The 25,340-nt window shown below is 37.9% G+C and overlaps 2 protein-coding genes across 6 annotated transcripts in view; one reads left to right on the forward strand and one right to left on the reverse strand.

Annotated features, from left to right (window-relative positions):
• DOCK7 (dedicator of cytokinesis 7) overlaps nucleotides 1–5,042 on the forward strand; it is a 191,867-nt gene extending 186,825 nt beyond the window's left edge. For 2 of the 5 annotated variants that reach the window (XM_070367918.1, XM_070367920.1), the window contains 2 exons: nucleotides 14–181; nucleotides 3,431–5,042. In XM_070367918.1, coding sequence (XP_070224019.1) covers nucleotides 14–181; nucleotides 3,431–3,473 — 211 coding nt within the window. In that variant the 3' untranslated portion in view covers nucleotides 3,474–5,042. The remainder of the gene's footprint in view (nucleotides 1–13; nucleotides 182–3,430) is intronic. The other 3 variants (XM_070367921.1, XM_070367919.1, XM_070367922.1) reach the window with 3 other exon arrangements.
• A 1,446-nt stretch (nucleotides 5,043–6,488) lies between these two features.
• Nucleotides 6,489–18,155, reverse strand: USP1 (ubiquitin specific peptidase 1). The gene is made up of 9 exons (XM_005899850.3): nucleotides 17,798–18,155; nucleotides 15,566–15,804; nucleotides 13,961–14,081; nucleotides 13,177–13,281; nucleotides 12,486–12,646; nucleotides 10,509–11,194; nucleotides 9,719–9,889; nucleotides 8,850–9,051; nucleotides 6,489–7,554 (listed from the first exon to the last, which is right to left on the reverse strand). The coding sequence occupies exons 2-9, from the start codon at nucleotides 15,733–15,735 to the stop codon at nucleotides 6,819–6,821; spliced, it is 2,352 nt and encodes a 783-aa protein (XP_005899912.1). The 5' UTR covers nucleotides 15,736–15,804; nucleotides 17,798–18,155; the 3' UTR covers nucleotides 6,489–6,818.
• Nucleotides 18,156–25,340: the final 7,185 nt, after the last annotated feature.

The raw sequence follows: 25,340 nt of genomic DNA on the forward strand, positions 1-25,340 counted from the left end.
CTGTTTTCCCTAGGTGTGAAGATGCCTTAAGGAAAAATAAGAGCTTAATTGGGCCAGATCAAAAGGAGTATCAAAGGGAACTGGAGAGAAATTATCATCGCCTTAAAGAGGCCCTACAGCCTCTGATAAACCGAAAGATCCCTCAGTTATACAAGGCAGTATTACCTGTTACCTGCCACAGGTATGCATGTTTTTTTCTATTATTTTGTATCTTCAGAAAAATGAAATCCACTTGAATTATTTAATAGTGAATGTATTTACCTTATATTAAATGGCTTAAAATATTATGTCTTCTGAAACCTAACAAGTCCAACTTTTGTAAGCCTTCTATCAGCTATACCTGAATCAGCCTACCAGATAAAAAGTCTGTGAGAAAGAGAATAATAAAGTCAAGTTCTCATACTAACCAGGACACCACACATAAGTTTCATCTCCTAAAACTGTTTCTTCTAATGTCCTGTCAAAGTTTCTGGTATTTCTGTTGAGAGAATTTGCTAGAATATACTGAAGCCAGGTATTCATTTCCATTATCCCTGACAGTAAATAGTATATAATATGTCCTTCTAGATTTGGATCAAAACAGCTAACTGCACTGAGTATCAAGAAAGCTTCACTATTTCCTTTATTTTCTCAGTGCGACAAAATTAGAAGTGGAAATAACTTGGAATTTTCTACAACTGATCCTAATTTGAGTAGATAATTTAATCTAATTTTAGACTTCTCTGTAAAATAATACTTGCCTTGAAGAGGTTGTTGTGGAAATTAAATGGCATGTAAAGTCCCAAGGACAGCTCTTAATATTTTTACTTTTAACCCCTGAATTCTGGACAGGGCATGATAACTGCTAAAAGTAAACTGCATTCTTTGCGTTTTTAAATTAGAATGTACATACATCTCTTGAATAATTATGGCACCAATATTTTACCACCCCCTTTTTAAAAAATTATAACAGTGAAGCTCTTATACTTACTTGATCAAATATTTGGAAGGCATTTGAAATTGCTTATATAAATAGCATGTATACTATTGATACATAAGAAAATTAAGCTGGCTATTTGATTATCTGGTAATATTCCCTGTTCTTCAGTGATAGAATATTTGTGTACTTCTAAACCTCTGGAAGTGTATAACAAATGCATGCTGTATGTCATGTCCCCTGCAGGGAACATGTAGACAGACCATGTACAGGAACAGGAGACCAAACGGCCTGTTTTAGAAAATTCCACGGATGGAGGAGCCTTGTGGGCTACAGTCCATGGAGTCACAGAGTCAGACAGGACTGAGCGACTTGACTTTATTGTTACAATGATGCAAGACAGCCTAGGTGGTTTCCTCTTGAAACTCTTGTTGGGAAGCAACACTAGTCCCCTCCACTTTTGGCTTCCTTTTTAGTCTTTTTGGAATGTCTGACTACTTCTTGCCTCTACCTACCTTCACTAGTCTTATATTCATTGGTCAAAGGTCCTGGGATAGAGTGCTGGGTCCCTGAAATAGTGAGGTGTCCTAATGCTAGTCTCACTTCCATCAAATTTCTCAAACTCCTTTTAGTGGAAAGACTATTGTTTCTGTCTGAAGGAAGCTTCCCTTACACCAGTATCCTGAATTGTGCCTTCTTCTATCATGGTTATTCCTCCAAGCTTTAGTTTTTAGTATTTGCAGGCAGTTTTTTTGAGTTTAGAAAATACTTTTTCTTGATAAACTATCTTCCAAGACTGCTATTTTCACAAAATAAAAACACCAAAACCAAGTTTTGAGATTCAATGCTGAATACAATCTCTTTGTATCTGTCCTCTCCTTTCCTAGAAATTGTAAATCTTAAGACATTAACGTTAATGTTAGGAAAGATAAGCAAAACTACCTTCTAAATTTACTTAAAATTTTTTTAAATTTAAAATTATTTTCAAATATTTAAATTTAAAAATTATTTTAAAAATAATTTTCTAAATTTATCCAAAAGTCTGCAAGCAATAAATGCTGGAGAGGGTGTGGAGAAAAGGGAACCCTCTTACACTGTTGGTGGGAATGCAAACTAGTATAGCCACTATGGAGAACAGTGTGGAGATTCCTTAAAAAACTGGAAATAGAACTACCTTATGATCCAGCAATCCCACCGCTGGGCATACACACTGAGGAAACCAGAATTGAAAGAGACACGTGTACCCCAATGTTCATCGCAGCACTGTTTATAATAGCCAGGACATGGAAGCAACCTGGATGTCCATCAGCAGATGAATAGATAAGAAAGCAGTGGTACATATACACAATGGAGTATTACTCAGCCATTAAAAAGAATGCATTTGAGTCAGTTCCAATGAGGTGGATGAAACTGGAGCCTATTATACAGAGTGAAGTAAGCCAGAAAGAAAAACACCAATACAGTATACTAATGCATATATATGGAATTTAGAAAGATGGTAACAATAACCCTGTATGAGAGACAGCAAAAGAGACACTGATGTATAGAGCAGTCTTTTGGACTCTGTGGGAGAGGGAGAGGGTGGGATTATTTGGGAGAATGGCACTGAAACATGTATAATATCATATATGAAATGAGTCACCAGTCCAGGTTTGAAGCACGATACAGGATGCTTGGGGCTGGTGCACTGGGACGACCCAGAGGGATGGTATGGGGAGGGAGGTGGGAGGAGGGTTCAGCATGGGGAACACATGTATACCTGTGGCGGATTCATTTTGATATATGGCAAAACTAATACAATATTGTAAAGTTAAAAATAAAAATTAAATTAAAAAATAATAAAGATGTTCCCATGACAAAAAAATTATTTTAAAAAATAATTTCTAAATTTAGAATTTAAAAAATAATTTTCTAAATTTAAACTCTTCTAAAATTTATTGCAAATTTTAATAGAAAATCCTATTTATAGTAATATATAATGGTTCATTTTATGAAATAATTTAAAAGTCTTAGTTTTAATTTCTGTTATTATAAATATCATAAATAATCCACATAAACAAAAGCTTCCTTGGGGTCCTCAATTTTAAGAGTGTATAAAGGACCTAAATGCCCAAAACTTGAGAACCACTGATTTAAGGCTTAGAGTTTACTATTTTAAGTAAAATACCTGTGTTTTGCCTTTTAACCTCAAGTAAATCTCCTGAAATCTCTCCCATTGCCCCTTAGTACCTGTTTAATCAAATATCTAGTACATTTATTGGACAAATGAATAAATGATCAATGGACTTGGACAGTGTCACTTCAAATCTATCGAAAAGTCTACAAGTTAGAATATATGGAGCAATAGTGTGTAGGATGAGCATGTAAGTTGAAAATGAAGAGCTTTGCTTGCAAAAGTTTTAAAGTTAATAAGCTTTTGGTGGCAAAACTTTGAGATATCTGGCCGAAAACATGTAAACATTTTAGACGATTATATAAAAATTGTTTACTCATATTCTTTCATTTTCTCTCCAGAGATTCCTTCAGTCGAATGAGTCTGCGCAAAATGGATCTCTAATTTAAATGCACTTGTTTTATTCATTTGAAAAAAGCCATGTATTCAATCAACACTGAGTGTGAAAAGAATTTAAGAGCTATTGAAAAAGACTTGGGACTTAATTCTGGAAATTATAGCATTAATTTACTCATGGAAGAATGCAGTGGCCAAAATAATATCAAATGGCAATTGGTGAAGTTTGAGAATCATGGCTGTGGTTTCTAATGTTCTGGTAATATGCTGTCCTTTTTTAAAAAGACATTTTAATGACTCAAAGGTACACTTACATTTACCATTATTTATACCATAGCTAACGTTAAATTTATTTACTTTAAGTTTGTATTTTTTAATTTATATTACCATTTATAGATTTGTTTGGAACCATTTTAAATGTAGTAATGCTTATTTTAAAGGTACTATTAAATATGTGAACGTTTACACTAATTAAAAGACTTAAAAATTTTTTTATTGATAAAAGCAGAGAATGAGTTAGAGTTGATTCAAGAAATAGTTGCAAAAATAGCAAAATGAAAATCATAATTGACAGTCACTTTATGGGCCCACATAATAGCTCCAGATTAAATAAATAGGTGGAAATAAGTTGATAACTGGCTTAAGTCTTCAGACTGGTTTCTAAGGTATTTTCCAGACACCCCAAAATGGTATTTAGAACTGCAGAAGTAACTACCTGATAACTTCTCTCTATAAATGATTATATACTAGGATAGCTAATACCCAGTTTGATCTCTGACTCAACCTTATAATAATGATAGTATGAGCTGACTCTTAGCAACTAAAATGAACGACTCCTGTTTCAAATTAAATAAGCCCATCATCTCATCAGTTTTTACTCTTATGCAACTAAAATGAATGATTCCTGTTTCAAATTACATCAGTCATTTCATCGGTTTTTAGTGATCTAAACTGATGTTAGAAATCTGCTTTAAACTTATTTACATCACCATAAAAATAAGAGTTAGTGTTTGATTTTAATCTATCAGGTGAATAAGAAGTTATATTTTTTGATACTTGTATAGATTTTACAAAGTACATGTATAAAAGGTAAAATTACCTGTCAAAGTTGAGAGCTAATTAAATTGCAACTTTTATGATATGAAAAACTAATTCAGGTTTTTTTCAACATATATTTGGCAAGCTTTTCTAAGGAAGAGTGTATTAAGGATTTCTGAAAATGTCTGAACATTTTTTCTTTGTGCAGTTTTAGGAAAGATCACTTGTAATCTGTCCCTTTGATCTACTGACCACTTATATGAATCACTGAAGAACTGGTCAAACACGGTACTTTCATTCTTCTAAGAGCATAGATATGATGGCTAATATTCCCTGCTCCAGCCTATCTTTTTAACCCGCAATATTATCTAAAATTCCTCTTACCTACATCAATTCAAAGACAATCTCAGAAAGGTTTTTCAGGTGAGTTACAGGTGAACCAAAATGGGTCAACTAGGGAGTCAGAAAAGCATAACCTCAAAAATATATGAGAACAGAGGATCCAGATGGACAATAAGGAAAGGCAGAGTCAAGGACAGAAACTCTTTAAAGCAAGCAAAAAAAGGTAACTTATTTACATAGTCTCCTCTTAAGGGTGGGGGGTGGGGGAAGAATATTAAGTAATTCCTAGGTCATTTCTCATAAGGTTACACATATATGAGAATTTGGATTGCCACCCATCTCAGTCACTATCAAGAACTTTTTAAAGATTTGTATGACTTAATGATCATGCAATAATCATTTGAGAGGAAGAAGCTTCCTCTCAAAACATTGGTATAACTGAACACTTCCTAACTTAGCTTACTGTATTCTTCAGTTTTCTTAAAAGATAAAATTTTTGTGTCAGCAATCTATACTAGTTCTTAACCATAGCTGTCTCTTGAGTGTTACAGAAGCCCAAGTTCTGTCCTAGAACTACTCCATCAGAGCTCATAAAGTAATGTTAAGGATGTTTTATTTTTAAAGGTCTATTAGTGACTCCTACTCCTTCAACGCTTATGGGCGGTGTTCTGAGCTCTTAGTTTTAAAAGGTCCCATTGATTCTGAATGTAGAAAGAGGTATGAACTGTGACTTTTTATATCGCACCATCTTGTAAAAGAATTTGTAAGACATTAACTGTATAGATTATTAGGTGACTGGTACTCTTATTTGTTGAAGTGGGTGGGGTATAGCAGTGTTATTCCAAGAATTATATATTCTTTGGATTTTTAATATTCTTAATATCAGGAATGTCCTTTAACAAGTCATAATTATTTACCAATTTAATATTTAAAGTAAAAATTTAACCCAGTTTTTCTGTGCCTAAAGCCTTACGTTCTCCAGTTTTGGATTCCTTAAAGTTATACATCTACTTTAAAGGAAAACTAGGTATGACAGTTAAGATGGACCAATAAGCGCAATTTCTATTTGAAAATTTCTTCACCTCCAACTGTCAGAAAGTATTATTAAAGGTAATTATGCATGTTTATTCTCTTCTATGTATATATGTTTATAGTATGTTTGTGTGTATATATACATACACACATTCTTTTTTTAAAGAGAATCCAGCTATATATATGGTAAAAAATATGCAAGTAAAAAATTCTTCAAGCATTTGTATACATTGTTGTTAAGCAGTTTACATTTTATTGTCCTGGTTTTTAAAAAAGTTAAATTTAAGGTCTCACCTCTAAGTTTGATGTACTATATACAGATCGTGCAGAGTATGACTATGAAGGAATACAAATTAGTCCATGCCCCAAAAGATTTACTAGGATTCAGAATTATTTTCGTAAATACACATAAAATTCTGAAGATAGAAGAGGACTGACTACAGGTTTTCTGAGATATTTTTCAAAGTGATTCAAGGCACAAAATGTACACTGTTGTGAATACATACATATTCCAGAGTTTGTGCCTGTAATATAGCCCATCTAAGGTTTGGTTTATGATTTACAAAACTGTATGTACTGAAATGAGATGCTGCTTCTTAGCTGAAAAACCACAAGACCTATAAACATCGTGTAGATAATTACTCCAAAATATGGAGATACAAATACAAGCACTTTATTTTAAAAAGCAAACACAAAAGATAGATGTAAATTCAAAAGTGTTTAAATGCTTCCATTTTGAATAATTCAATTAAGAACCTATACAAGTTTGTTCCCAGAAGCTAATGTATCACTAGTCTCTACTAAGGAAAATGCATTCTAAAAATTAATATGGTTTTCAATAATTCAAATTTCACTATTTATATAAAAACCTAGAGACCAATAATATCCAATAGCTTCAAAAGATAAGCTACTTTGATGTAATCAATTTACCAATGTTTATCCATGTCTGTTTAATATATACACAAGGAAAATACAATCACTCTATAATTTCTTATAAAATAGCAAGTAAGGAGTAGATGTAGGAGATGTAGAAGGGGAAAGAGAATTCAAAAAGTCCTTCTCTTCAGTAACTTTCACTTCAGAATCATCAAAAAGCAACCATTTCCCCTCATACTCCTTTAAGCTTTGCACTACATATGAAATTTTGTTCTCAAAACCACTAATGTTAATGCCTGTTTGGTCACTGGATTCCTTGTTACTATCAGATTCATCGGTCCCATTAGTATTGTTAGTCTCAGAATTTCTATTTTCAGGAAGTGCTGTACTGGCAACTTTATCAGGGTTAGACGCTTTGTTGTATAACTCGTAATCTGCCTTGCTCTTTTGTCCTCCAAGAAGTCCAATAGCTTCTACATTTTTTTTGTTCAAAACTTTACTTGGCTGGTTATTTCCACTGACTCTAATAGACACTTCTTCATTGTCATAATTTTCAACCACACCCCTTACTTCCTCCTCATTCAATGGTTCTGGCTTACCTATTTCACACGTTTGGTCGATCACAAAATTTTCCTTATCTAGTTCTAAACTGTTAAGGTCAGTGACTTTAACAGAAGCAGTATAGTGCCCACTACTAATTGTAATGCCACTGTGCATCACAACTGCAAATAATCCATAGCTGTCGTTGGTTGGCTTTGTGCTCCATTCTTCTAGTGACAATTTAAGAGGTGTCAGTAAAGGAGTGTTGATCTTGGAAAGTCCACCACCATAACAGTCAAACCTTTGGAAGGAAAAAAAAAAGGTTTTCTGGGATTCCACTTTATATATTCAGTTTTACACCCAATGTGAAACCAAGTAAAAAGGCTGAATAAACCCTTAATATTTACTGGTCATATGAATAAAAACAAAATGAAAACACCACCCAAATTTTGTATGACATTTACACAAATACTGAAATCACTACTAATAGGTGCTACTGTGTAGGATATATGGCACTTCCCCCTTTTATTTTCCTAATTTTGTACAGTAAGAAAATGACATTTAAAAAAACCACTGATCTTCAAATCTCTTTTCCTGTAAATCTAATAAATTATTTTAGTGTGAATTCTGTCTCTACAACCAAGATTTGGGGAAAAGGAAAAGCTATAACTGTAGAAAAGAAGAAGTCCACTGAAAGAAAGGACTATGTCATCTTCTGGCAAAATAAAATGTGTGGAGAGCTCCTGGGAAGTTCTCATGGTAATTTCAAACAATTCATTAATATAGAAAGGAATAAAAGCTACAATGACATTATATCTACATGTCAGAAAAGTCTATCTAAAACTAACTGGAATTTTGATATTTATTATTTTTAAATCTTTCAAATACTTAAATGTTCAACTATAGAAAAATCTCTTCATACCTGTTTTATTTCCTGGCTTACTTAAAACTAAATTTTGCTTGTTTCTCTCCCCTCAAAAAAAAAAAAAAAAAAAGCTGATGTGTAAATTTGTTCCTTGCTTTAATCAAATCCATTAAAAAGGAATGAAAATGAACAAATCATATGTAGCTGGATGCTGACAGCAGGAAGAGATGAAAGAGGTTTTAAGGACAATCCCTATGAGTGGTGAAGCTGAGTAAGGTCTGTATTCCAATGATGTTTGTTTTTTGTCATCAGAATTGTGTCTGAGCAGCAACCCTCTGATTGGTTATACAACCTCTGTGTACTTGTAAAATCCATATAAGAGGTTTCCCAAGGTGGCACTACTGCAGAACCTGCCTGCCAATGTAGGAGATGTGGGTTTGATCCCTGGTTTGGGAAGATCCCTTGGAGGGCATGGCAACCCACTACAGTATTCTTGCCTGGAAAATCCCATAAACAGAGGAGCCTGGCAGGCTGCAGTCCATGGGGTTGCAAAGAGTCGAACATGACTAAAGCAACTTAGCACACACACACATGTATAAGACATATTTTATGTTATTTATTGAATAAAATGATTTTGATAGTCTAAGAAATATTAGCAAGAGTTAAAATGATCTTTTTTTTCCTTTATAGTAAATATCATAGTATTTTGAATAAAACTTTAGAATACTCACTCCAAGCCACTAGCAGCAAAGCACTTCAAATGAATAGTTATAACTTCAGGCATTTTGTCAAACAAAAGACTTCGTTCCGCTTCAGTATAATGATGGCAGTTTTCACAGAAATATTTATCTTCTCCTACAATCCTTTCCACTGAAGCAAATTGTGAAATTGCCCATCTCAGGGTCTTCATTTCTGTTTTTGGCTCTGGAGAAACTACACAAAAGAATCCTGTCACTCACAAGTGAAAAATCTCTGAAAAGCTAAGCTACAACTTTTTTATATTCAAAATTAGCATGCATTTTTAATTGACTAATCCTTCCTATATAATAACTAAAGAGATTTCTTTTTAGTTTCAGAAACTAGTAACTTTCTTCAACAGAGCACATACCTCTAAATATTTCATATCTGGTAAAAAAAATATTGAGAAAAAGAGACAGCAAAATCAAGATAGGCCTACTCTGACTCCATGTGAGAGATTTTAGTTTATATTGAAGTCGATTTACAGTATCTAAACAGGTAAACCAGTCTCAATCATTTCCCATGACATTACTCTTCTTTTTGTGGTTTACACAAAATAGAACATTAGGTTCAAATATGTTGTCAACAAAAATATCCTCAACAGCTCAGATATTTGAGTAGCCAAAATTAACTTATTAAAGCATTTCATTTTCTCATTATAACATACTCTATACATCAAAATAAAGATGCCACAATTTTCAAATATAGTTAACTATTAACAAATGAAGTTATACGAGAATGATTTTATTACACTAAAGACAGTTTCTTTTTCTCAATAATTATATAAGCTACTTATTAGACTGTTTTGTTGAGGAAAACTGAAATTATTCCATGATCCGTGCAAGACTCAGATTTCGCTTACTTTCAGAATTCTCCTCTACTTTGGAAAGCTCATCTTCTTGCACTGGTACACTGATGTCTTGAAAATCTTCTCTTCTTTCTGTTAAACTTTCACATTCTAAGCAACGAGTCCGTAATACCAGCTGACCTTGAAATAATTTCTCCACTAGCTCAAAACCAATTTGCTCTGCACCTAAAACAAAAAAAGGAAAATACAAATCTATACAGATGAGTTTTTCAGTACAGCACAAATAACCATTATTCCATTTAAAGTAGACCATGAATAAAAGGCTGATTTTCACATTTCAACTTGCTTATTAGCATTAAGAGGTGACAATCATGTAATATAAACTCACTGTAAAGAAAATTTTGAATATATGAATTACTGTTACCTCAATGAAGAGTTTCAACACAATTGTGTCTTAAAACTCCCTTCCCAAAGATATCCCAAAGTGTGTCAGTTCTACAAATTTTCCCTGAGATCTGTGTGAACCTATGTAGAAATCCAGTTCAAGTATAACTACTTAGTAAATGCAATTTCTTTCTTGAGTTTACGTCAAATACTGCATATAGAAAGGGATAAAATATTCCCTTGTCATTAAGATGTATTAAACTCCCCTAATTTATAAACATAAATTACTATTACCTTAAGACACACACACAAACTACATACAAGTGCAGTGCTTAAAAAACTAGTTCACATTGTGTTAAACTTCTCTTAAAACTTATACCAGATGTATATGCATCTAAGAAAATTCCAATTCTGCAGCTGTTAATCTTCCTATCAATGTTCAAGAATAAATTATACTGACCTTTGTTTATGGGCTTAACTTCATTAACATTAATGGGCATATCATTATTCCCTGGAGACTCAAGTTCACAATCATTAGTTGTATTATCATTTTCATACTTCCCCAAGTCCTCTTCAAGATCATATTCATTTTCTTTACAGTGTCCTTTGGATCCTTGGTTTGTTGCTATTTTACCCATACTACAGAACTTGGAAAGAATGCTGGGTTGCTTAGCTGCAGACTTTAACCAATTTATTTTAACTTTTGATTTCCTTTGGGAGGGTCTTGTACTCTCATTTTCAGAAATGTGCTTGGGGATTATTTTATGAGAAATCTCTAATGTATCACCTGCAGCTTTTCTTTTTGATCTGGTTTGTCTCTGGTTTTCTTCCGAAGACTGGTGTTCCTTGGAGATTTTAACTTTTTTTTTCATGTTACCAAATTCAGCATCACTTTTTCTTTTCCCATTTCCTTTTGAGAGTTTTTCTTTATAGTCCTCAGAATGCCTCATATTGTCCATCTCCATGCTGTTATTATCACTCATTTCCTCTTTCTGATATTCTTCTACCTTAGTAGATAAGTCTTCTACATTTTTTACTTCTTCTTTTTTTAGGAGTTGGCATGTTTCTTGAATGTTTCCCAAAATACACTGTAATACTTCCTGTGCATCATGCTGTAGATATCCTTCATACATAGGGTTGAGTTCCCTATAAACAAAAATTTTCATTTCATCTATTCTAGTTTTGAAGATATAATACCAAAACAAAAAACCACCTTGCCATTACAGAACTATTGAAGTCCAGAAACATTTATTCAGCTACTAATCTGAAACTCCCTACCTAAACTTTTAACTGAAAAACAAATTTAATCTCGTTTTCATCATCACAAATACTTTGATCTCCTAAATATTTTTAATAATAGCTAATATGTACACAATGTTTACTATGGATAGATAGATATTATGGCCTTGCAGCACAGCTTGTGGGATCTTAATTCCCTGACTAGTGATCAAATCTGTGCCCCCAGCAGTGGAAGTGCAGTCTTAACCATTGGACTGCTGGGACAGTCTCAAACTTTTCATTTTGGAGGATGTGGTGCATGGGCAAGCTGCACTGCTTGTGGGATCTTCATTCCCTGACCAGGAATTAAACCCAGGTCCTTGGGAATGAAAGCATGGAGTCTTAACCACTGGACCACCAGGGAATTCCTTCTAAATGCTTTTTATATTAAATATGTAATCCTCACAATAACCTTATGAGGTAACTATTATATCACCACTATTTACAGATAACTTCTCTAGGTCAGTCACAGATATGCAAAAATCAAGGCTTCAACATACTCCTGGCCACCAGGCTACACTGCCTCTTAACAAATGTGTGGCAATATGTTACATCTAGGTCTATTCCTAAACGATGAAATAATTTTTAAAGACTTAAAACCCTGTAATATTTTGGATAAACCCTTTTTATATATAGGACAAAGTTTCATTACAATACTACAAAGAAATCTAATTCAGTTAATAGTTTTCTTCTGAGTACAAACAACAAAACCAGAAGGCTTGGGATTTGTTGTTCTTGTGTATAACGTATTTTGGATACAGACCAAAGGATTTCTATCTGAAATCCTTGGGACCAAGTATATTTGGTAATTCAGAAATTTTCAGATTAAAAAAACCTGGCATGTAAGTAAAATACATATCACTGACAAAATAGGGACAGTATTCCCTAATTATACACATTACTACTTCTACAGAAATGTATGAATATTCACATTACAGGTAAATATGAATATAAACTCATACAAATTCAGATTTAATGAATTTAGTACCAATCTTAGGAAAAATTTCCAGTCTTCTGAGCCTCTGGGATATCAGGACTATAGACCTGTAGTTTCTGCTTTCCTTGCCATTTATTCCCCCCATTGTTCACATAGCACTCTCCTCCAAAGAGAGTAGTAAGTAGCTAAATTGGAAACCTAAAATCATATAATAGGCTATACCTGAGTGTGTTAAGTAGTCGCCTTGGCTGAGTAGCAAGTTCATCAGTGTACTTTTCTGGATTTAATAGAAAACTAGCCTGAAGCTGTTCAACTGAAATGATCAAGGACTGTAAGCTGCATATTAGTTCATAACTTGCCAAAGAATCTTCTTTGCAGTTTCCCTGTCAAGAAACACACAAATATTTTTATTTATGAACAAATTAAGTAACTTACCCCTTTTTCTCACTAGACAATACTAGCTTTTCTAACTCTAATTTCATAAGACTAATTTTATGGAAGTATACAAAATAAACTTCAAAAAAAATTTAAGCATATTTTTGGTTACTTTCTATTATGTGAGTGATAATGGTTTTTTAATTATGTAAGTCAAAGGTTTCTCCAGATTTACATAAGTAGTAAAAATGAGTCAATCTGAAAATACAATAGGGTAAAAGGGCACAATATATTGTATGGTGGTATGTGTGAAAGTGTTTACTGATAATAAATCAAGAGGACTGGAGAAAAAAATATAAAAGTGGACATAATTAAGCAAACTGCCTACCCCATAAGAATGAAAAATAATTGCCAATAAGACATTTAATTTTCACATGTAAATTTAAGAGAAATAATCTTGGTCATTCTCCCAAATCCTCTGTGTATTTATTACTTTTTCATTTCTAAGCAAGTGAGTTTTGTTAATTTTATATTTTACCTTATCTTTTTGATTGGCTTCATCTTTTAGGGCTTCTTTCTTCCTTGAAATAATATTAAATAAGTGCTTCACTCCAGATTTAAAACCAGGACAAAAATATAATACCTATAAAATGAGACTGTTTTGAGTATTTACAAAAACAATATACCTAAAAAAATCATTAAAATGTTATCATGCTTTTTGAAGAGCATGTTCAAATACGTATTACTTAAAATTCTGAGATTAAGATGTGTGTCAACAATTGTTCTCTTTCATCATAGTAGCCTGTTATCTTTCCTCTGTAGCAAAGCACTGAGCCTAAAGTGTATAACATGAAACATAGTTTCAAGGAGTAAAACATGTATCAGTTCAGTTCAGTTGCTCAATCCTGTCAGACTCTTAGCGACCTTCATGGACTGCAGCATCCCAGGCTTCCCTGTCCATCACCAATTCAAACTCACGTCCATTGAGTCGTGCTGCTATCCAGTCATCTCATCCTCTGTCATCCCCTTCTCATATCACATAGAACCAACTGGACAGAAAACTAAAGGTCTGGTATCTTCAATTTACCCAACATCTACTCAACTTTGCTATCCCAATGTTAATATATCATTTTTTCTTACCTCAAAGGAAATTTATAACGTACAATTTAGAATCGTGATTATTTTACCCCATTATGTTTCATTTACAATCAATGGCAAAGACAGTATGGACAACTGAAATCCTCCAATAACCTAGATTCTCAGAAAACACTGTTAGTCTTTGCATACTAAAATTTTATGATACAGCACAACTGTCAACTTACCTGAAGTATACTATTAAGATAACAAGTATTGCCGAGATTATTCAGTCCCACAAATGGTAGCAAGTTTTCTCTCTTCTCACAGTTTATAGGCGAGGACTGTGCCGCAGGAACAACTTGGTCACTATTAAGTACAGAGAAGAGAAATGGATAACGAAGTAAAATCTTAGAGTAGAAATACTACTTCCCTAGACTTAGTCTTTTCCGCAAAGTTGTAGATAAGTACATGGATTTTATTCAGATGGCATTTTAACAGAATTAATCTTTACAGGTGTAAAAACTGCTGAACATCCAGAATAAAAGTATTACAAGCACTTTAACAATATTACAGCCAACAAGCTTCAAACAATTCCACTAAAGGTCTGCTAATCCCACTTTACAAAGTAGAAAACTACAGAACTGGTACTATGATTTGTTCAGCCAACATGACATTTTAATCAAGTAGTTTAACTCTGAACAGAATCCTGGGAATATGACAATATTTGGGAGAGGCTGCACTAAGTCAGATTCTGTTAATAAAAGATTAAGAGGAAACCAAGTCTATGAAGATACTTACTTATATAGCTGTCCCTCACTTAAAAATGAATTGTTCAAGTTTATAATTCTTTAACCTCATTTTAACAAAGTCTTCACAGCATTTTTATTTTACAGCTGCTGGCTTTTATTCTTAATACCTTAAGGTGTTTATAGGCATGAAGCTGGTAAACAAGAGGTTTATACATAATCTCCTAAACTGATTATTGGTAAATACCGATACTAGGAAATTACACAGGGGACCAAATCTACATTAGTCATATAGCAGAGTGACTGTGTGTTGAATTTAGAGCAAAGCATAGACTCCAACTACAACATTACTGGTGAAACAAAGAATATCATTCTGTTCTGATTTCTTTTCAATCACTGAAGGATTTATTTCATCAAAAACGTATCTTATAGGTTTGAGAATTCATGTACTAGGTAGGACTACAAAGTGCATCTCAGGTAACTGTCAGGTCTTCCAAACCAAAAGCCCACCACAAATTTCTTTACCCTTACATAAAACATATTGCACTATAATCAGGTTTAAATTGAAAAATAATTTTAGTCAACAAATACTTTTGTAAGTTAGTCTAACTGGACAAACACAATTTCAGTGATTTATAATATTAACTGTGATGTGATCTCTGTGGGGAACCAGCAGTTTTATCCAGTTTCTACTATACACTGCTAGACTTGTCTCACTAATGTGTGTTTTTTTATGTCCCATGGCACCCCACTCCAGTACTCTTGCCTGGAAAATCCCATGGATGGAGGAGCCCGGTAGACTGCAGTCCATGAGGTCGCTAGTAGTAGGAAGAGACTGAGCGACTTCACTTTCACTTTTCACTCTCATGCACTGGAGAAGGAAATGGCAACCCACTCCAGGGTTCTTGCCTGGAGAATCCCAGGGATGGGGGAGCCTGGTGGGCTGCCGTCTCTGGGGTTGCAGAGAGTCACGACTGAAGTGACGTAGCAGCAGCAGCATGGACTATCAGGTCAGAATGATTGTAGAAATCAAACCAAGTTCCCTGCTTTTTCATTGATACAGAACTTTTAAAAGTATAGAAAAGCTAAAAATAACATACATACATTTCAGACCCTTTATATTCAGAAGTCTTTTCTTCATTTTCTTGAGAATCTGTGAAATCCAAGGCTCTCTTGGTTTCCTTTTTCTGAAAAAACTTCAAGGAAAGTCTGTTTTTTTTTGATGGACTACCTCTTGAAAGCCCATTACTTTCACTAGGTATGACACCAGGCATTTTCTCCTCAAATCCCAAGCAGTTGACAGGAATTAACTTATACAGGGATCTTGTAATCACCAATCATATCTGTTAATCAGAGAAAAGGTTATTCGTTTTCAGTTATCAACTGTAGGCAATAAAATCATTTCTGAAAACAAATTTACCAAGGAATGGTACTAATTAGAACTTTGTATTGGAAAATCTAATGCCCACCAATAAGAGGCAGTTAATGTTTACTGCTTAAATGAACAAGCTGCCATTTGTCCTTAACTCTTAACAAAAAAAAGTCCTGATACTGAACTTTTATTAGCCTGCCATTAGATTTAAGGGGAGCATCACAAAATACCCCACTTTAGTAAGATATGTGTGGTAAAGTATTATCATTAAAGGGTAAAAACTTATCATCTGTTAGTTCATCCAGAAAACACTGAGCAACAGTACAAGGTGGGAAAAAGGATGAATGGAAAATCAAAGGAATGCTGGAAGTGACTTGAGTTCTTCTTCCAAAGTCTCTTCTAGTTATATGGAATAATCTACTTAAAAATCTACATACAAGAAAAGGCCTATACCTAGTGTTTACACCTAAAAACTTGTGTAATAAACTATTCGAAGTTGAGATAATCGTGTAAAACTGCTGTATTTTGTGTATATCAAATTCTTTTGCACTAGAAACCAAAATATACTGACTTTCCAAACTTTTTCTAACTATAGAATTAAAATACTGCTTGAAGTAGGAAAAAAGAAAAGCTTCCCTTGTGCAAACTTTCTTCCCTGTTTTATAATAAAACTTGGATTTTTTTTTTTTTAAAAAAAGGCTGTATTTGTGGTAGTCATTTTACACTTCAGTCCTGTTTTTCATTAGGAAGATATTAGGAATAATTATCTACTACCAGAAAATCAGTTAAGCGTCCAAAAGCTCAGCAATGACTTTCAAATATAGGTAAAGGATGAACTAAACTCACACCCTTAAGCATTTCACTCAGCTGCCTCTGAAGTGGGAATTCACAACACTAAACTCAGCAGTGAAACATGCCCTTTTTTTGAGACATCTCAGGAAAACCTAGAAAGCAAACCAATTTCCACACTCCAGCTCAATTTATTCGTATGAAATGCTATCACTAATGGTAAACTAGACTGCACTACAGTGTCAGGGATCCCTAAGCATAACTTGATTCTTGTAAAAGGTTGTTCTTAGGAGCCAATTCTAATAAACGATGGAAACTGGATTCTCTGAGAGAGTAATCGGACTTAACAACAACAAAAACGACCCAGCAGCTGAAATAACTATCAATCCTAATCCATAAACCAATCTTCAGGCCTCCTCAAAGCAATGATTAAACATTAGCCCTACCTAGACTATGTATCAGTTTACCAGGTGCCATATCTTAAGCTATACCACTTCTTGCTCCTGGCTGTCCTATCACTGGGAGGCTGTTACGTCAAAAACGTTTCTCTAAATCAGGTTTCGCAGAAAACACAATATATCGAACGTTAAATGTTCTTGGCCAAATGACAGTGTGAGCACGAAGTCCCATCAGTTTCAGGTTCTTTCCTCTAATATGGCACAACTCAATTCTTTTCACGAAAAATGTAAAACTAGGATAACATCCTCGACAAAGGTTTAAGACACGTGGCGTTCTAAAAACTTGTAGAACATCTAAAAGTTAAACTGCGCGGTAAAATTTAGCAATCACCGACACAGAACAACGTGAGTGCAAACATTTCTTGCCCCTACCCCGCACACTGTAGGAACGGAAAAGAAACTGAGGAGATGACGGACGGTGTCGCTGTCCGAGCCCGTCAGAGGCGGCGGGCACCAGGCGGGAGGCGTCTGAGAGCAAAACCATAACGCCCGGCCCCTCGCCCGCGGAGTTGGCCTATTTACGCCCAGCCCGCACCTGCCCGAGTCCCTAGCGGCGGCTGGAAGGGGCACGGCCCGCTGAGTGGAGGGCTCGGCTGGCAGCTGGGCGGGGACGCGGCAACCCAAGGAGCCGGGGGTCCTCCCCACGGCCCCCTTGGGCGCCGGCCGAACTTGACGCGGCGCCCGGGAACCGGCCCCTCCTCCGCGGGCCCTCCTTACCTGGTCATGGCCCAGAGCGAGGTCCGCGGCGGTGACGCCGGCGAGTCCAACCCGCTAAGTGCGGGTGCGACAGGTGAGCCCCTTCCCCGGGCCCCCGACCCTCAGAAAAGCTGACCCGATCGCCCTCCCCGGGGGAAGTGACCATTCGCGCTCAAGAGCGGGAACCCGGGCTGCAGCTCGGTCCTGCCTGGCGCGGGCACCAACTACATCCCCGGAGCGGCGCCCTCCCGCGCCCGCCCCCGCCCCGGGACGGCAAGGAGCGCCAGAAGCGGCTCCGCTAGCCGGGCGCCCGAACCGCTAGGGTCTTCCTCACTCCACGACCGACGGGAACTTGGCGCGTTTTCCTCTGTCTCAGGACCCCCGTGTTTTAGCCTCCGCCCGCGCCAGCGCCGCGATTGGAGGCGGCGTCCTACGAAAGTGCCGGTTCTGGTCTCCACGCTGCAGAGACGCGAAAGGCCAGAGCCGCCTCGCGACCGCCACTCGCCCCTCTGGCACGCCCCGACTCCGGAACCAGCTGGAACGGTAGTTGCCCCAAGATCGTAACGGGTTCTGCAGTTTCAAACAGCGCAGGCAGCGTCACGGGCAGCTCGCGCGGGTCCTCGCTGAGGGCGCGCGCTGGGAGCTAGAGGCCTGGCCGGCGGGCTCGAGCCTCACACACACACACACACCCCCTCCCCCCGCCCTTTTTTTTAACCATTCGTGCGCGAGAGCTCGGGGAAAAGCGTACGGGTCGGGAGACGGGACAGAGAGAAGATGGGACGGGCTCCTTGCTCTGGAAGGAGCCGCCAGGTACTCAAATCCACCAATCCGTGATGACAGTCCCCAACCCTGCCCACCCGCCTCCCAAGAGGAGCCAATCAGAAGTACCTAGGCAAAAAGCGGATTAGGTGGGCGGGGAAAAACAGTTCAGCCAATACCAAAAAGAAGAGAGGAGGACTTCAGCCAATCATTTTTGGACATACAGAGTGTTCCTCAGGCGCTGTTCCCTTCCTTGGACTCTCATTGGCTCTCTAGTGCGCGCTTTCGCTGCCGACTGTTAAATTTCGCTCTGAGTTTTGTGAATCCTCGAAGGTGGGACGCCTGCGAGGGTGTGGTTTCCGGAGCTAGGCCCACAATAAATCCCGCCCCGTTTCCTGCGTACACTGCAGGGCGGAGTTACCCGGAGATTAGTTTCTGAAAATGGCCGACTTCCTTGCTTAGTCCATTGCGCTTTGGATTTCTGTATCGAATCGCAGCCCCGGGTCCTAGGCCACCCAGTAAAAACAAACGCCGCAGTAAATAATAGTAGATTCTCTCTCAACTGAATGCTACAAAGTTGAGACTCCCTTTTCATCTGCGCCTCATTTCCTCTTGCTTACCCGTTCCCCTTCCTGACTGGACAAGAAAACGAAAGAGCGTTCTTAAGGCTCAGCTCTGGCTGACGGAGCTGCAAGGGGATCCTGCGCTAGTCCTTACGCGCTCAAAAACGGCAAGGCAGGCTTTACCGGGTTTCTGCTGCTGTCGTACGCCTACCTCGGTGAGGTACCTCACAAAACAAGTGTTGTGAAGAATAAGTACAATCCAAATTCATTTAACCAAGCGTGTTTTAGGTGCCCATTATGTGCAGGCATTCTTGACGTGACTTACAAGGAAAGGAAATAAGGAGTGTGCTCTCTTGGGTAATAATATCACAGTCTTGACATTTGAGTAGAGAGCTAAATGAAAGCGCAGCCAGCCTTGGAAGAACCTGAGGGTGAATGGTCCAGGCAGGGAGAAGAGCAAGTTTAAAAAGTCTTCAGGGTTCATGTGCTTGGTGTTTTGGGAGGAAGCAAGGAGGCCAGGGTGCTTAGAGCACAGTTAGCCTAGTTTTAATGACTGTGGGAAATGAGATTAGTGATATGGTCAGGACTCTTATTAAGTAGGGTAAGGAGATGGGAGCCGTTTGATGTTTTTGAGCTGGGGCATGGATAATCTAAAATGGCTGCTTGTGGTAGTAGACTGTTAACTTTCTAAAGTGCAAGCTGGAAGATCACCCAGGGAATAAATTAGATTCTCACCTTCTAATAAATTAGAAGGTGGTAGCAGTGGAAATGTTGAGAATGAGTAGGATTTAGAATATATTTTGAAGTAAAGCCAATGGGATCTGCTGTTAGGTAAGAAAAAGACAACGTGTTTTTTTTGTTTGTTTGTTTTAAACCAAAGTGATAGGATAGTGGTTGTCCTGGCTAAAATGGAAAGCACTGAGGTAATAATGGGTTTGGTGGGAGGGGTGGTTGTTCTTAGACATAAAGATTGAGATGTCTCTTTCACATACAAATAGGGATACTGAGCCAACAGATTTCAAGTTTGGGGGTCCATAGAGCATTGTGATTAGGAGATAAAAATTTGAGAGTCACCAAATGGTGTTTAAATCCACAAGACTTTAAAGAATCATCTAGAATGGTGGTAGTGGTTGTTCAGTTGGTAAGTTGTGTCCGACTCTGTGATACTAGCCTTGTTTGTAGTAATGCTTCCTAAAACCCATTTGACTTCAGACTCCAGTGTATCAGGCTCTAGGTGAGTGACCACACCATCGTGATTATCTGGGTCATTAAGACCTTTTTTGTATAGTTCTGTGTATTCTTACCACCTCTTCTCAATCTTTTCTTCTGCTTCAGACTCTAGGAGGATGAATACCAATTATAGTTTTCTGTTCTAATTTTCCTAATTCTAGTTTCCAGTTACATTTAAGATCCTAGTGTCAGCAGCCGCTACTCTTCCTACACAATTGACAGTATCAGTCGTCAACATTCAGTTGCATAGAATAGAGTCCTTCCCCTAGTATAAGCAGGAAAAGCATTGAATACTTGGGTGTCATCTGTGTGTGCTCAGTCATGTCTGACTCTTTGTGACCCCTTAGACTGTAGCCCTCCAGGCTCCTCTGTCCATGGAATTCTCCAGGCAAGAATACTGGAGTGGGTTGTCATTTCCTCCTCCAGGGGATCTTCCCGACTCAGGGATTGAACTCATATCTCCTGGGTCTCTTGCATTTGCAGGCAGATTCTTAACCACTGAGCCACCAGGGAAGCCCCTTGAATACTAGGGAGTGTTGATTAAAGACACTCTAAAATAATTTTTCAGGAATAGTACCAAAGTCTTCGCAGAACCAGGCCGCCAAAGTGTAGTGACTCTTCTATGATTTCAAGAAAGGATGATTTCTAAACCACACTGGCAATAATCATGTATGGATGTGAGAGTTGGGCTACAAAGAAAGCTGAGCACTGAAGAATTGATGCTTTTGAACTGTGGTGTTGGAGAAGACTCTTGAGAGTCTCTCAGACTGCAAGGACATCCAACCAGTCAATCCTAAAAGAAATCAGTTCTGAATACTCATTGGAAGGAATGATGCTGAAGCTAAAACTCCAATACTTTGACCACCTGATGCAAAGAACTGACTCATTGGAAAAGACCCTGATGCTGGGAAAGATTGAGGGCAGGAGGAGAAGGGGACGACAGAAGGTGAGATGGTTGGATGGCATCACCGACTCAATGGACATGAGTTTGGGTAAACTCTGGGAGTTGGTGATGGACAGGGAGGCCTGGTGTGCTGTGGTTCATGGGGTCGCAAAGAGTCGGACACGTATGGGCGACTGAACTGAACTGAACTGGCCCTGTGTTGTGTGGGAAATTACAAGCATCAGAAATCTGCTTGTGTTGCCAACTCAAGACCACACTGTACCCAATACCAACAGAATACATCCTAAGTCTTGCCTCTTAAGGCCCACAAAACTAGTGGTTGAATACCGAGACTTCTGCTAATGCTGCTTCAGAAATGCCAAACACCTCCACAACTGTGCTTGTCAGTAGCAATGACAGACATCCATATCAGGCTTGGAGTATTTCTGGCAATAAAATTCATGCAAAAATTAAAGTGTTTCTGATCCTTTTGCTTTCAGTCAGTTCTTTGTGGGAGAAGTTAAAGCCACTCTTCTTTCCTAGGTATAGTTTTCAAGCCCAAAGATTCTTTTATTTCACTGTTTCTGTGTGCTATGCTGTACATCACTCTCAATGACAAGTTAACTAGGAGGCATCTGAAACAATGGGATTCAACAGGTTGACAGCATTCTTAATCCAATATTTGTCAACTTTGTATAACCGAGTGGCAAGCAGAGTTCATTCCAAGGCTTTTGTTCACAGGCACTGTTTCTGTGTGCTTTGATGGGGAGGTGTATAACAAGTTGCTGGTTTTTTTTTTTTTTTAGGCCTTTAATGCTCCAATTCCACTCTTAATCTACTTAGGTAATAGGTAGAGTTTCCCTCTTAGCAAAGCAATGTACCTTTCTTTCCATCTGTACTTGCAAAATTGGTTAGCTCAGGTCTGAGTTCATTGCTCACAGAACTTTGCTAAAAGTGGCAAAAAAAAAAAAAAGCCAGTAAATACCAAGTTCATAAATTTTTCCAATTTTCCATCATGCCACAAATAATCTTGCAGCTGGGCAACAAGGGTCACCAGTTTCCCATCTTGTGATATCTGAGTCTTTACTGCCCAAATTCTTCAACTAAGCCAAGACTATATATCTTTAAGGTTACATGCAACATAAATTTATAGGGATCAAATAGATTAACCTATGAGAAGCAGAATATTTCAAGTGTCCTTAGCCAACATGAATATTTATCTCTTTATCACATAAACAGTGATGAACAGTGCAAGGGAGGCAGTTTAGATTCACATGGTGATTCCATGACCATCGGGGACCTAATTTCCTCCATTCTCAGTGAGTGGCTTCTACCTATGGTCCAGTATAGCTGTTTTAAGTTCCAGCCATAATGTCTATATCCTAAAAAGCAGAAATGGGCTTTCTCTCAAAATATGCTACTATGATGGCTCCTAGGAACATGGGGAAATCGATAATCCCCACTGAATGAAATGCCAGAAGTGCTAAGGCAGGCCGATTGGACAAGAAGGGATTAAAAGACTCTGGCAAGCGGGTGTGCTAAAATGTGCTATACTACAGTGCAGCCAGAAGTTTATGATAATTATGTTCTGAAGGGTGGCCCAAAGGACACAGTATTCACCAAGACTATAATGCAGACTGGCGCAAAGGGCATAAGCACACTAAAAAGTTCAATGGTGACTCTCTGCAAGTCATGATTGAAGGTAGCAGAGGTTTCTCAAAACTTGGCTCACTGATAGCAGTGGGGATGACAAGATGCCCCCAAATTGAGGCTCAGCAGCAGTACTCAACTTCCAGGAGCCAGGGGGTTACAATTATTATAATGTGGACATGACGCACACAGTTATGGAGCCAGTTAATAAAACATGGTGTTCTTGGAGGCAAAATAGATAAGACAGCTAACAAAGGTCCTATTAGCTTGTATCAGCAGAAAAATCAAGGGTAGAATGACCAGGAGATTAAGGTCTGTAACCCAGTAAAGTTACGATTCCTTAATCAGTTTCCACAGCTAAGCCAGTTTATAGGTCTAGAACCCACTGACTGAAGAGGACCTTGGGTGGAAGGACACTGATGTGCTTTAACAAGTATAAACAGTAGTGATTTCACCAGTCCAGCCCTGAAGTATATTTGGTTATTTTTTTGGGTAATTATACCTTGAGGAAATAGGAATACCCAGACATTTCAAGGACTGTGAGACACAGGGTCTGAACTGACATTGATATCCAGAGACCAGAAGCATCATATGGCCCTCAGACTGAGGACATAGAGAGGCCAGTTAATAAATGGGGTCATGTCAAGGTCCAACATAGAATTGGCCCATTGGATGTGTGGCCCCACCCAGTGGTCATTTTTCCTAGTCCCCACATATGTAAGGGGATTGACCTATTTGGCAATTGGTACAAACACCTGTGGAGTAAAAGCTATCCTAGTTCAGAAGTTCAAAAGGAAGCTTCTGATAACACCTCCCCTCTCCAACCAAACATGGTATGGGAAATCAATATTGTCTCTGAGTAGGGAGGTGGCAGAAATTAGTGAATTTTAAAAATTTAGAGGTACTGATTCCCATCATATCTCTGTTTGACCTACCATGTGGCCCTGAAAGAAATAGATGGACCCTGAACAATAACAGTAGACTACTAGAAGCTCAAACATTTGGTAGCCCTGATGGCAGCTGCTATGCCCAGATGTGGCATATTTGCTAGGGTAGATTAATACAGCCTCAGGTATTTGGTACACATCATTGATTTAGTGAATGCATTCTTTTCTGTTCCAATCAAAAGCAAAGATCAGAAACAGCTGGCATTCCCATGAAATAGACAAAAGTTCACATTTACAGAGTGGCCCAAGGCTACGTTAACATTCCTACTCTCTATCATAAAATATCCTTGGAGCAATCTGGACTTTCTGAACATCCTGCTGAACATCACATTAATCTATTATATCAATAACATCCTGCCGATTGGGCAAATTGAGCAAAATATAACTATCAGTAGGATAAAAGGACTAAGAGTGTATATGTGCAGTGGAAGTGCAGAGGAGTGTGTTAAATCCTTTCCTTCCTATTGGGAAGTCAATAGATGATGACTAAAAAGGCATTAAGAAGTAGAAATACAAACATGTCATCTAAACAGGTGGAATGAGCTAAAAATTGGAAGGGACTGTTTTGAGGGAATGTCTTGTTGAACCCATTTAACCCTTTAAATCACGTACTACTTTGAAAACAAATTAAAAAAAAAAAGAAACTGGTAAATGAACTGTTTTCTGATTTCATTCCTGGAGAAAGAGCAGATAGGCTCAACAGGAATGTGTTATTTGGCACTGACACAACAGTTCTTCCAGCCCCCACCTGGGTACAGGGTAAAGAAAGACTCAGTATGAGAACCCCTTGACCTTCATTCAGCATCTTTAGTAATCACAAATAGCAAGCCACCTCACCACAGCTGGTAAGACCACCGTCCAGTAATTAAATTTAAAAAAATCATTTCCACAAATTAAAGTCTATTTAAAAGGTAAAATCCAGTTGGCTTCAAGATTTTAAATTCTTTTTCACAATCTGAAGACCCAGGGTCAAGTGGGAGGCCCTCCCATGCCTATGAAGAAAGGAATGCCTTGCTCCACTTCCTTAATGTTTGGTAATAATACACGACACAAAAGGATACCCCACATCCAAGGGCAAAGGAGAAGCCCCAGCAAGACAGTAGGAGGGGTGAAATCACATTTAGAATCAAACACCATACCTGCCAGAGACACTCAGAGGGCCCAAACCAACCTTGTGCACACCAGGAACCAGAGACCCCACAGACTGAGCAGGAACTGTGAGTGTCTCCTGCATAGGTACAGGTCAGCAGTGGCCTGCTGCAGGGGCAGGGGCTCTGGGTGCAGCAGACCTGGGTATGGCAGAAGCGCTCTTGGAGGAGGTTGCCATTAACCCCACCATAGTGCCTCCAGAACTTACACAGTACTGGGGAAACAGACTCTTGAAGGGCACAATCAAAACCTTGTGCTCACCAGGACCCAGGAGAAAAGATCAGTGACCCCAAAAGACACTGACCCAGACTTGCCTGTGAGTGTCCAGGAGTCTCTGGCAGATGCATGGGTCCATGGTGGCCTGCTGCAGGATTGGGGGCACT

Source organism: Bos mutus, chromosome 3, assembly GCF_027580195.1.
Source record: "Bos mutus isolate GX-2022 chromosome 3, NWIPB_WYAK_1.1, whole genome shotgun sequence".
Classification (NCBI taxonomy): Eukaryota; Metazoa; Chordata; class Mammalia; order Artiodactyla; family Bovidae; genus Bos; species Bos mutus.

Coding starts and splice junctions, on each gene's coding strand:
- USP1 (XM_005899850.3), bottom strand. CDS start 15,735: ATGCCTGGTGTCATACCTAGTGAAAGTAATGGGCTTTCAAGAGGTAGT. Junction 13,282..13,960: donor ATCTTAATAGTATACTTCAG/GTAAGTTGACAG, acceptor CTCATTTTATAG/GTATTATATTTTTGTCCTGG. Junction 9,052..9,718: donor AGTAGAGGAGAATTCTGAAA/GTAAGCGAAATC, acceptor TCTTTTGTGTAG/TTTCTCCAGAGCCAAAAACA.